The sequence below is a fragment of the Natrix helvetica genome, assembly GCF_964273705.1.
Source record: "Natrix helvetica genome assembly, chromosome: 5".
NCBI classification, from domain to species: Eukaryota; Metazoa; Chordata; class Lepidosauria; order Squamata; family Natricidae; genus Natrix; species Natrix helvetica.
In genome coordinates, this window is record NC_138551.1 from 50,218,821 (window position 1) to 50,232,127 (window position 13,307).

Consider the following 13,307-nt stretch of genomic DNA (forward strand, 5'->3'; position numbering starts at 1 on the left):
TTATTTCATTTTTCTATCTTGTGGGTTAAACAGTCGAAGGAATGCAATATTTTCCTTAGGCGCCCTCAATGTTGCTCAGCAACCAGACACAAAGTATGTACTGTAAGGAACGGCTCCTCCTCCTCAACCGCAAGGAACCCAAAGTAACGCGGAAGGACGGCGCTGAACGTTTCGGCCAGCACAGGACTCCGCCCCCTTGCACAGTATTAGCCTAAACAAAATTATCACTCCCTTTCGCGCTTTAAATTCTGCGCTTGCGCTTTAACGCCGGGTACTTTGTTTATTTTCCTTCTCACTTGCGCCGTACCGCCCCCGGAGCCTGTCCGCTAACTACGCATGCGCTGTAATGCCTCGCTGAGAAGCCAACGCCTGTCACATGCGCAGTAGAGCGAGGCTTCATTTTTCGCGCGTGCGTACAGGCGCGTCCCTGCGCCTCTGACCCTGTTAAGCATGCGCAGTTAGTAGCCTGCGAGCCCCTCACGCCTGCGCTGTAAGGTTTTCCCGTCAGTTCTGCCCCCACCCTTCCAACAGTCCGTTCGTTCTCTTGAAGCTAGTGTTGTGCTCGAGTGCTTCGTTCGCCATCCGCGTCTCTGGCTGGCGCGCGGAGGGAAGAGAGGTGGAGCCGCACGTGATCAGCAACCGCGGCCCCGGTTGGAAATCGAGGTTGCGGAGCGGTTGGTTCCGGCTTGGACCAGTTGGGGCTGGTTTTCTCCGCGCAAGCGCAGCCTACCCTGGTTAGAGTGCAGGGAAGGGCGATGGCGGCGGACGGGAGCCCCGGAGTGGACCTGGCTGGGATGGTGGCCGAGACGCGGGGGAAACCTCCGGGCACCTCCGTTCCTACTTCTACCACCGTTTCCTCGCCCCGAAGTGAGTCGCCCCCGACAAGACCGGACTCCTCGGGCCCAGAAGCGGTTCCCGAGAATGGCTCCGGGGCTGCGGGCAATGCGGGAGCCCGGCGGTTCCTCTGCGGCGTTGTGGAAGGTAATGGCAGAGAGCTCGGACCCGGGAGGGACCCGGGGCTGGTCACCAGAAAAAGCGCTGAAAAAGAGGACCCGCCATTCGAACAAAGCGTTGCTTCCCCCGCCTTCCTTACTCTTCACCTCTTTGTGTAGCAGCGCCTGACTCCGCCCTAGCAGTAAATCTGGCGGCGGCGGCGGAGGTTTTAACTTGGCTCCTTTCTCTCCCCCCCCCCCGCCCCACAGTTTCAATTGATCGCTTTCTGTGAACTTGGCCGAAGCCCGATGATTGACATGCCATCGAGCGTGAAATGAAGCCTTTAAAAGAAGAGTCACAGATTGAATTGCTTGCGAAGCGCTTTTTGTGTACAAGCTGGGTTTTTTTTTTTTAAAGAAAAAAAGGTTACAGCAATATAGATCAGTTTTGTTAGTGATCATATTAAACTTCGAGGTCAGGTTCCATAGTTAATGTTGGGCGCATGGATGAAAACGCAAAATAATATAGAGGTAGGTGCGTCCTCTGAAGATTAATTATCTGAGCTGCAAACTTTCTGGTAATATTTAGCAGGTTGTTCCCACTAGGCTATAGTGTTAACTACATCTAAAAAACATGGTTGATGCAGGTAGATTTGTGCCCTCCCAGGATGGCCTGTGAGACCTGATATAAGATAATATCTGCTCATTCTCTCAGACTTTTTCCTAAGCAAAAGTGATGAATAATCTTCTATGTGTTTGTTTTAGCCAATTGCTAAAAATACTGAGATTTTCTTGTTTGAATTATAATGTGTGTGTTGTATTGATATTTTGTTATCTTTGGTATTTGAAAGCAATGACTTTATTTTTAAAATGACAATCTCAAGGTGCTTTCATTGGATATGTGAAATACATAATTAGTATTTTAATATTAAAGGTCCATGTGATATAATTACTAAAATTACTCTTGCTTACAAAAATAGACTACTGCAGGCTTAGGAAATATTTTTGTGCATATACTGTACTATTTTCTATTCTAGAGTGAGCCTAAAATATATAGCTAAGATATCATTCAAATCTTGGATTGGTTTTCTTTCTACCCACATAGTAACCATATTGGCTGCAGTTACAGTTTGTTTTATTGGTTTGCGCTATAGCAGAATATTTATATCAGAACAGAGAAAAGCAGTGATATATAAAGATGAAAAATAAGCTTGTGTTCAATTATTGTAATATAGTTAATATGGAGGAATATGCATCTAGGTTAATAATAGCTTTGTGCAATATTCAGGAATAATAGAATTTGGATGATTAGTAGATATTTCTAGATGTGCAGTTAATATTACATCATATTGAAAATACTATTAACAATTGAAACTGTATAGTATGTGTTTATTCAATTGCAAATGTGCTAAAGCATAGGTAAACTGGAATACAATGCATATATTTAATTCCCCCCTACCTTTTTTAGAATAAGAAACTTTTGATAAAAATGACAGATAGATGGTTTTGACAACCTGAAAGGAACATAACAGCCTCCCATGCTAGCAGTTGTTGAACTGTTTGTGCTTATAACTATAGGAACTTAAAATATTTCAATCTATTTTAATATAATCTTTCTGTATTATAAGTAGCATTTATTCTGATTTATGCTAGGATTTTATAAACAGAATGAAGAAAAAATACAGAATAGATTTACAATGGCCATTGAAAAAAGGTAGTAAATAATAAAAACACATTTTTTTTGTTGGTGAAGTGATGTATATATAAATAGATGCTCCTCCCAGTTTTGGGTGATGGAGTTGTCTCTTTAGCTATTTGGATTGAGCACCTTATGGTTGGTGATTGTGATCCTATTTTAAATATTCACATTTTTGAGATTAGTAGTTAAAAAGAGACTTGTTGAAGTAAACTGTCTAATGGATCCAGTCAGGACAAAATACATCCCCGAAGAAGCATAATCTGTGGTTTTGGAATCATGGAGAAGATACTCTTCCACTTTCACCTTAGAGGACCCTGACAATACTAGTGGCTTCCATTTTTAATGGATGTTTGCTGGACGACTTAGTATCAAAACAAGATCAGAACAAGAGAGGTAATCCCTGAGAGTTACATCAAGACTTGTAACAATGTTATGTTAACATTTTGACTCATTCTTTCTAGCCTAGTAGCCACATGGAGGTCTGTGGTAGAAGATGTGGCTATGGTAACTAATGCCAATGTCATTAATGCATTAGAACAGGTTTTCAGATAGACCTTATTAATTCAAAACCTTACTCATTTTTATTCATTGGGACAAATCCTAGTGAATAATTTTTATACAGGAAAAGTTGGAGGATGTTCTTATGTAATCATAATAATTTATATAAATTAATTCTCCAGTACCTTTTAAATCATTAAACCTACTATTAGTGTATTCCTGAAGTGTATGTGCAATTTTGCAATAATTTTGGATCTGAGGATAATTTTTGTTATATAGGAATGTCCTGAAATGTTTAAAAAGTACTGTACAGGTAATACAAAATATGGCAGTTATATTGTTGACTATATGTGTTTTACAGGGTGTGAAATAACAGTTTTGAATTAGACTTATTCAAGGTTGCCTTTGAGCTCAATTCATTTATAGAGCTCTAAACTGCTTAGGGCAAAACATAACTGAATGACTTCTTTTTAAATGGATCTTCCCATAATTTCTTGAGTGCTATTGTTTATTTATTTATTTTTAAACGCTAAACATCTTCAATTTGCCTTTAACTGTCTAAGATAAAATTACTGTATTTTTCAGAGTATAAGACGCATCAGAGTATAAGACACCAAGGTTTTGAAGAGGAAATTTTTTTTAAAAGTAGGTAGGTAGATAGAGGGAGAGAAAGAGAGAAATACAGTAGGTAGGTAGGGAGAGAGAGAGAGTAGGTAGGTAAGTAGAGGGATAGAGAGAGAGGGAGGGGTAGGTAGGTAGGTAGGTAGATGTTTCCAGGTGTATTTATCCATGTGCTAGAGAAGGAAATCGCTGACAACCTGCAGCACCTAAGACTTGTTTCTGCTCGCACAGCACGTGATCAATGTAATTCTCATCAATCAGTTAAAGAGCTTTCTAAAAGGGGGGGAAAAATCTTTTTGCACTCTGCAAACCTCCCCAAAATGACCTGTTTTTCGCGAAAATGGGCCTGTTTTTTTGTCAAATAAAAAGCATGAATAGCCTTGGGGAGCTTGCGGAGTGCTCCTGGGGGGCCAAAAATGAGCAAAAAAGGCCCGTTTTTTTGTCAAAAAACTGCATGCATAGCATAATGGAGGCGTATTGAGTGCTGCTGGGGGCTGGGGGGAGGGAAAACGGCCCATTTTTTGCTCATTTCTACCCTCCCCAGCCCCCACAAGCTGTCTGAAAGCCTCCATAAGGGTATGCACAGCCATTTTTGTGAAGGGGGCAGGGCTTTGGGATGCAAAAAAATGCTGTATTCGATGTATAAGACGCACCCAGATTTTCAGCCTCTTTTTTGAAGAAAAAAGGTGCGTCTTATACTCTGAAAAATACGGTAATCAAAAAAAGTTGGGTCACATTCTCAGGCCAACTCATCTCATAGAGTTGTTGTTGCGGGGAAAATAGGAGGAGCAAGGAGCATTATCTATGCTGCTTTGAGTTACTTATATGGTAATAAAGGGAGGATAAAAATCTAATAAATAAAAAAAACTAAAAAATGACAATTCGGCAATCTAATAAAGTACCCAAATACAAATGTATCATTTTACTTTTTTAAAAAAATGAAATGATAGAATCTTTTAGATTATAGTTCAGTGATTGCGAACCTATGGCGTGCGTGCCACAGGTGGCACACGGAGCCATTTGTCAGGGCACGCGAGGCGCTGCCCTGTCAGCTGGCCAGCGTGCATGTGCGCGCTGGCCAGCTGAGTTCACCCTTTTTTAAAGCCATTTTTTGCCCTCCCCAGGCTCCAGAGGCTTTATAGGAGCCTGGGGAGGGCGAAAAGAGCCCCACCCCACCCCGGAGGCCCTCCGGAGGCTTCATGAGCTTCCCTGAAGTCTCCGGAGCGCAAAAAAACAGCCCTACGGGCAAACCGGAAATTCGGGAACGCACTTCCGGTTTGCTCTGAGGGTCATTTTGAGCGCTCCGAAGGCTTCAGGGAAGCCTCCTGAAGGTCCCTGAAACTTCCGGAGGGCTTCCTGGGGGGGGAGGCTGTTTTCACCCTCCCCATGCTCCTATAAAGCTTCTGGAGCCTGGGGAGGGCGAAAAAGCATGCAAAAATGGGGGGGTGCTCCTGTAGTGCACGCATGTGCACTGGGGGTGCACCTGTAGTGCACGCATGCGCACTGGGGGGCGCATTGCATTATGGTTACAGCACCCTGCACACGACCCCCCCCTGCGCTCCCCCCACTTATGGCACGCAAGCCAAAAAAGGTTCGCCATCACTGTTCTAGTTAATACATTACTAAAACAGGGTGCTATTGCTACAGAAAATTTTATCTCACCTATCTTAAGTACTTTATAGTATGGGTTTGTGAGAAGGAATACTCTCGTGAATCTTAAACTATTGGTAAGTAATATGGATGAAGCAGTGTTTCAAATAACAGTTCAAAAAAACGTCAGTAATAATTCTTACACTTTTGACAAACAATTCACATGATACAGTAAAAAAACAATTATGTGGCCCTGATCAAATTAAGAGAAGCTTTGTGGTTGTACAGCATATTAAAATGTTCTTGCCAGATATGCTTGGGTAACTAAGATCAAACATCTTCAAATAAAGTACTTATTTAGCATAGTTATAAGAAGGGAAAATAATTCTTGGCTGCTAGTGTAATCTAAACCATTTTAAGTAGCATTTAATCCAGGAGAATTCCTAAATTCCAGTGTTGTTCTTCAAAATTGTACACTCCCATCTGCTGTTACATCTGTTTATATAGAATATGTTTCAACTATTTCTCACAGGTGCAGAAATTAGGTAGGCAAAGCAAGATTATAAATTATATTTCATATGAATATTATGAAAACAAGCATTTAGTCAAAGCTTTCTGTTGTGGAGGTTGATTATTTCAAAATCATTGTAATACTTAAATTTATACCTTCAATATTTCTTACAGGTTTTTATGGAAGACCTTGGGTTATGGAACAGAGAAAGGAGCTTTTTAGAAGGTATATGACATCATGTTTGTTCTGCATTTATGCCGGTGTACTATCGATCAGCTGTTCTAGGCAGTGCCAATCAGCTGCTTGGCAGCAAAAACTCCAGTGTCCCCCGGTGGTGGCAAATAGCAACAGCTGTGACAGGCAGTGGCGACAAATACTGCCGCTGCACCAACCTTCCTCCCCCTGGCACAATATTTGCTCTATTAGATGCACAGACACTTCCACTCACTTTTTGGGGGGGGGGGGTGCATCATAGTGCGAAAAATATGGTAGCTTAAGGATGCAACACATTGTAAGATTTTTATTTTTTCCTCTATAAGATTTCAGTTTGATTTTCTATTGAATTGTTCGATTTATATGTTTTATTAAAGGTGGAAAAAATTCTGAAGTAATTTATCGGTGTAATTTTTTTTTCATCTCAAAAATCTGGTATTAACAAGGGTGTGTTGACTTTTATATCCATTGTATAGTATTGTATAAATAGTATCACAACTGGTAGTGTACAATTGAGCATAGTTGAAGAGCAGTTCCATTTTCATCTTTATACTTTTTATAAAATCTTTTAACCTTATAGACTTCAGAAATGGGGACTAAATACTTACCTATATGCTCCGAAAGATGACTACAAGCACCGTATGTTTTGGCGAGAAATGTATTCCGTGGAGGAAGCTGGTAATTAACCTCTTTGTATTTTTAAAAGTTTTTCAGTCAGAAGTGATAATGAAAGAACAGTGTTATCTTAGCGTAAATGAACATTATTTATAGGTAGTCCTCAATATTCAATAGCAATTTTCACTGGGATTATCAATACTGAACAATGGGATCGCAAAATGTGATGTCATGTAATTGTGCATCTTAAGGATGGCAATTCTGGCAGTCCCAGTTGCCATTTTAAATGAAAAGTATGCATGTTTTCAAATGACCTCATGTAAACGCAATTTCCAATTTCCTGCATGCTGTTTTAAGCTGACCCTGCTTGTGGGAAAGCAGCAGGGAATGTTAAAAATGCAGTTACATGACTGCTAGGATGCTAGCTGCAGTGGCTGGAACATCAAGGATCAGTTGTAAATACCACTTCAGCATCAGCATAACTTTTGTCACTGAAGAATTGATTGTAAGCTGAGACTTACCTGTATTTCATTATTCATTCTCCCATCCCTTTGTTCAGTTCTCATTCTGGCACTTGTCAGGCTTACAGGGGTTTTTGTATTATATATCAACAGACGTGTTGCTATAATACCAGGAAAGAAAAACCATATGTAACCATGTCAACTTTGTAATGTCTTTCAAATGGAAAAAGGCGAAGAGCACAATGCTATGGAGCCTGTGCTTCTAGCTGACATCTTTTCTGGCTCTGAAAGCCCAAAGCAGATGTAACCTTAATATAACACATCTTCTTAATGTGTTTCCAAAATACGCATGCTATAATCAGTGCCTAATTTGAATATAAATTTATGTGTTTCTGGAATCAACCAAAACTACACAAACGTACTCTTAACATATTCTGTCATACAAACATATAGCTGGGCATCTTGGCGTACAACTTACCAAAAGAACTGATCAGGAAAAAATAAAGATTTACAGGTAGTATTTGTTTAGTAACCATAGTTGGGACCCACAGCTCTGTCTTTAAGTGAAACAGTTCAGTAGGAAATCATGTGGCCGTTTCCTACAGTATTTCCCCTCTCTCTTTAGAATGTTTTCCCCAGGGTTAGGATAGCCAGCTCACAGCTGCTATCTGTAACTGACAAGACTATAGTAATCAGTTTTTACGCTTTTGTTAGCCTCCTAACAATTTTACTTCAGCTTCTTATTTCTCTACATCCCTGCCCTCTGGAATGCTCACCCTTGTAATCTTTACTGTGCCTGACCCATAAACACCACCACCACCACCCGCCCCAAACAGAGAGATTGGAGAGGAAGAGATTACAATAGAATAAGCAGGCACACAAAGGGAAATACATTGGGCTGTATATGTAGTGCACTTATGGCTCTGAGTGTGCTCGGGGCTGTTGGGACTATTGCGTTCATTTTGACGTGTATTCCCCCGATGTGTGCCTGCTTATTGTTGTAATCCCTTCCTCTTCAATCTAACTGCTGTTTTAAAAATGGGGGGGGGGGGAATTCATGTACAGGACAGAACGTACTGACAAGTGACAGTCACATGAGTAAAAGTGCTGCAAAGATGATAAATGCAGGTATTGGTCATAAAGTTATTTTTTTAGCATCAGAATAACTGAAAGGTTGCTGCACAAGGCAGCAACACACTAATACACTACACTACCCATGTTAAATGGCTGCAAACACACCACCATTTCACTAATACAGTGATGGCAAACCTTTTGGGCTTGCATGTCAAAACTTCAGAAAATGTCTGACTTGACTTTGCTGGTGTGTCATTCCATCCCCAAACAAAAGAGAAGCAATTATTTACCTACCCATGTGTTAGAACCCCAAGATCTGCTCTGTGCCTCTTGTTTTCAGGTGATGTTCTCGTTCTGTTGACAGTCCCTTATGGCCTACTCAAGGCAGCTTCAGGTTGCATGGGGCCTCTGTTCTTTTTTTTTTTTTTTTTTATAATAAAATTTTATTGGTTTTTCAAGATTTATAGGGAAAAGGGTAAATGGACAGATATACAAATTTTGGCAGTTGCAAAGTGTGTGTGGCCCCCCTCCCTCCGTACCCATAGTATACATTTATATATAATGCATTAGTATATAATTGATTACAATCAGCATATTAGTTCTATTATTAAATTCAATCAAATTAAACATTACAGTATAAAATCCAAATATAATTCCATTTTCACTTTCGGTCAGTTTATAATAATATGATTTTCTTGTTTATTTTTGTGATCTGAGTCTTCTTGCTATTGCCCCATCTCCCTCCACTGGCAGAGCTCTGGCCCCTCCCGTGTCCTGCGTGTCCGTTGTGGTATCTGGTGGTTTCTCTAGGAGTGTTTTATTTTTTTCCATAAAGGCCTGCGCCTCTATGGGTGAATTAAGTCTAATTCTTGTCTCCTCCCAGAATATCAGCATACCTTCAGGCATCAACCATCTAAACCACACCCCTTTCTGGTATAATTTATTCGCTAATTGCGAATAATTTTTTCTTTTTTCTCTAATCTTCTTAGGGATCTGCTTCAGAATGGTTATCTCCATATCATGATATGTCAATGCTTGCCCCCTTTGTACACCCAGAATTTCATCTCTTGTGCTTTTTCTAAGGAATTTAATGTGAACCTCCCTGGGTACATTGTGTGTTCTAGCGTAAGCTGAGTTCACTCTATAAACCAGGTCTATATCCCACCCCATCTGTTGTTTTTCTTTGTGTGTGTAGTCAGCCAGAATGTTTGTCATGATGTCCCTTATGTTTTCCCCATCTTCTTCTATAACATTTTGAAATCTAAGATAATAGGACATTCTCTCAAATTCTGATTTCATCTGTTGGATGTCAAGATCTTTGTTCCCTTTCTGCACAGCTTCCACCACCCCCCTCACCTCCTCCACCCCCCCCTCCACAAGGTTCAGTCTTTGTGAGTTCTTATAAATTTGGGCTTGATTTTCTTTAATTTCATCTTTCATTTCCCTTAGCTGTTTCTTGATTTCCTCCTGGCCCTGTAAAATTTGTTGAAGCATTTGTTGAAAGTCGATCTCTGTAGTCTTAGGTTGCATCAGTTCTGTTATCTTTGACTGTGTGGCTGGGCTGGATGTTGCAGATGTTGGAGCAGACGTGGCAAAGCCAGGTTTCCCAGGAGGTGGTCTTTTGGATGCCATCCTTTATAATGTTAAAAGTTCAGTCCATATATAAGATAAACAGTTAGAAAAGAAGGGTAGGCAGGTGAGGTCCGGGAGCAGAAGAACCAGGCAGAAGAGAATCTCTCTAATAAGTCTGGCAATAGATGAAAGGTTTCCCCTAGAAAGTTCAAAAAGTACCAATCCACAAGAGATTTCTCTGGGAGACACGGAGACAAAGACCGGAAGCCTGAATTTTAAAGGTGGAGTCAGGTTTCACAATTCATAAAGACAACGGAAGTGTGCCATCTTGCCCTGCCAGTTTTGGGCACAGAGGCATAACAAAGTTTTAAAAAGTTCCAAAAGTCCTCAAATCACAGTAGAAAGTGAAATTAAGTTAAAAAGAAAACCATCTCAACCTGGGTGAGGCTTCATTCGTTAGCTCTCCCCCCTCCTCCTTCCCCGGGGGCTGAGAGCAAAATTATTCCTCGCCGCTTGTCCAAGGGGGGGGGAGAAACCCCCCTCCCTCCAGCCGCGCCTCCAGAATACTCCGAAAGTTATTTTAAGGAAAGCTGACTAGTTCTTCGTGCAAAATAGGGCATGAAGAGAGAAGCAACCTCACCGCACCGCAGCTGCTTCCTTCTATTGCTTCATTCTCCAGACGGCTTTAGCGAGGCGCGAGGCGCAGAAACGCGAAGCGCCCTCCGATCTTGCTCCCCGGTGCCTTGGGCGCGCGAGAGACCTCCCGCCGGCCGCCGCCGCTGCAGGAGCTCCCCGCGATGCCGCCCCTCCGGCAGGACCCCTCTGAGGGGTGTCCTGTGCCCCCCAAGGAGTGGGGAAGCCCACCGGGGAGCCGGAGCGGGCAGAGAGCTGCCCGTCGCCGCTGCCGCCGGAACCGGAACTCCGGGCCTCTGTTCTTGAAGCGGCTGTGGAGAATGGTTTTCTGTGGCCATGGCAACCTCCAAAAATAGTGGAAAAGCATGCCCTGTTCTCCCTGTTTGATTTTTCAGAGGCACCAGAGTTCACACAAAAGCACATTCACCCATTCTTGTGCACCCTCTGCAGCCTCCAAAAATATTGTGAGCATGAGATGTGCTTTCAAAAATAGTTGTTGTCAGGTGTTGGTAAACACTGGTGTGCCACCCAAAATATTGTGATGTGTGTCCTTGACATGCGTGTCAGATTCACTATCAATGCACTAGTACAATATATTGAGAAAGTGAAAAAAGACTTGACAGTAGCAAATGACAAAATAATGCTATTTTTCTTTATATCAGTTGACTTCAAATTAGTTAATTAAGCAATCACAGTACTATTCCAGACCCAGTCTAATGGAATATATAAAAATCAAGATACTGAAACTCATTGACATACCAGTTCAATTATTAAATTTACTAACAGATCAAGAGGACCTGAATGAGACCCCTCCTTTCAAGATGTATAGCAGAAGCAGTAATGCAACAATTAAAAAGTAATCCTTCTGTTAATACAACCAACCTATAGCATAATCAAAAAAGAACAGATAGAAAACCAAATAACCTAAACAATCACACATTTGATGGAATCATTTTAGTACAAAAAGCAAATACCAAACTATATTTTCTGGACGTCATATGTATGTATGTATGTATGTATGTATGTATGTATGTATGTATGTATTGTGTCACAACCCCTGGTATGCCCAAATATGGGAGGGAGCATACTGCTTCCCTTTTCTGTCTTTCGGCTCACCCTAGGAGCCATCCAGGCAGAAAGGCATTTTTTTATGTTGCCTTTGTTACATTTGTGCTGATAAATAAATAAAGGGAGACTAGTATAGATCTATTTCAAACTATTTAGCTCTCATCAGCTAGCCATACCCTTACTGGGAATTGAGAATACAGCCCAGGTTCAATTCCCAGTAAGGGTATGGCTAGCTGATGAGAGCTAAATAGCTTGAAATAGATCTATACTAGTCTCCCTTTATTTATTTATCAGCACAAATGACACACACACACACACACACACACACAAAGATACTTGAGACCAAAGTCCAAGAAAGGTTACCCATATAAACCAAATGCAATAGTTAAATTCACTTGCACATTAAAAAAAACTTGCATCAAAATCATATGAGCCGTGGTGGCGCAGTGGTTAGAGTGCAGTACTGCAGGCTACTTCTGCTGTCTGACTGCAATTTGGCAGTTTAAATTGCACCAGGTTCAAGGTTGACTCAGCCTTCCATCTTTCTGAGGTCGGAAAAATGAAGACCCTAATTGTTGGGACCAATAAATTTACTTTAAACAGGTTAGAGAGGGCTGTAAAGCGCTATATAAGACTAAATGGTCCTGAGCGCTCCATGGCTCAGGACCTAGTTACTTGCGGGATCGCATCCTCCCACATACATCCCTGCGGCCAATCCGCTCTCACAGGGAGGGCCTTCTCCAGGTGCCGTCCACTAGGCAATGCCAGCGGGCGGCGCCAAGGAGTAGAGCCTTCTCTGTGATGGGCCCAACCCTCTGGAATGACCTCCCCCCCGACATTAGAACCACCTTGGATCTCCGCTCCTTCCGACAAAAATTGAAGACTCACCTGTTCCGATTAGCCGGCCTGGCATAATTATAATTATAAATGTTACAACTGTGAACTCCTGGTAGCATACTCTCACCTGGTTATTTTAAGGGTAACGTTTTAATGTTTTAATTTCTAATTGTTTTTAGGGCTTTTAGACCCATATTTATTCTTCAGTACAGTACTGTTAATTTTAACCTCCTCTACATATATATGTATTTTTATAGTTATATTTATATTTGTATTTTATCTTTATTTGTTGTGTGGACTGTACACCGCCCCGAGTCCCTTTTTGGGAGAGGGGGCGGTTTAGAAATATGAAGAATAAAATAAATAAATAAATAAAATGCTACTGCTAAATGGGTTACAATATATTGCAATACAAAATAACTGCAACATAGAATTACTTACTTGCAAAACTTCCTTCAACGCAACTGATACCCACGCAACTTCATCAGAAAGTTGTTTACCTAATTGAATGTAACCCAGAAATCATAATTCATCAAAAGGATCGTCCTCCCTTACATCAAAGATGTTTCAGTATTACAATAGGCTCCTCCAGCCATTTGTAATAACTAGTTTAATATTCTTTGCAAACCCCAATTAATATGTTTCTTAATCACTTTTAAAATATATAAAAATAAAACCAGTTATCTACAATTCATGGTAATATATTCAACATGATGTATATAATATATTTAAATGCATTATATTGCTATGTATATATATTATATAATATATTTAATTTGATGAAATAAATTCTTATGGTCAATTATTGTTAAAATAATTGGTTTCTATTTCTAGAACAGCTCATGACTCTGATTGCAGCAGCTCAAGAATATGAGATAGAATTTATTTATGCCATTTCCCCTGGTCTTGATATTACTTTCTCAAACCCTAAAGAAGTATCTACATTGAAACGCAAGCTAGATCAGGTATCGACCATTTGTACA

The 13,307-nt window shown here is 40.8% G+C and overlaps 1 protein-coding gene across 1 annotated transcript in view; it reads left to right on the forward strand.

Annotated features, from left to right (window-relative positions):
• Window positions 1-462: 462 nt before the first annotated feature.
• OGA (O-GlcNAcase) overlaps window positions 463-13,307 on the forward strand; it is a 38,373-nt gene continuing 25,528 nt past the window's right edge. The window contains exons 1-4 of the mRNA XM_081954362.1: window positions 463-981; window positions 6,025-6,076; window positions 6,645-6,742; window positions 13,159-13,289. Of these exons, the coding sequence (XP_081810488.1) occupies window positions 756-981; window positions 6,025-6,076; window positions 6,645-6,742; window positions 13,159-13,289 (507 nt within the window). The 5' untranslated portion in view covers window positions 463-755. The remainder of the gene's footprint in view (window positions 982-6,024; window positions 6,077-6,644; window positions 6,743-13,158; window positions 13,290-13,307) is intronic.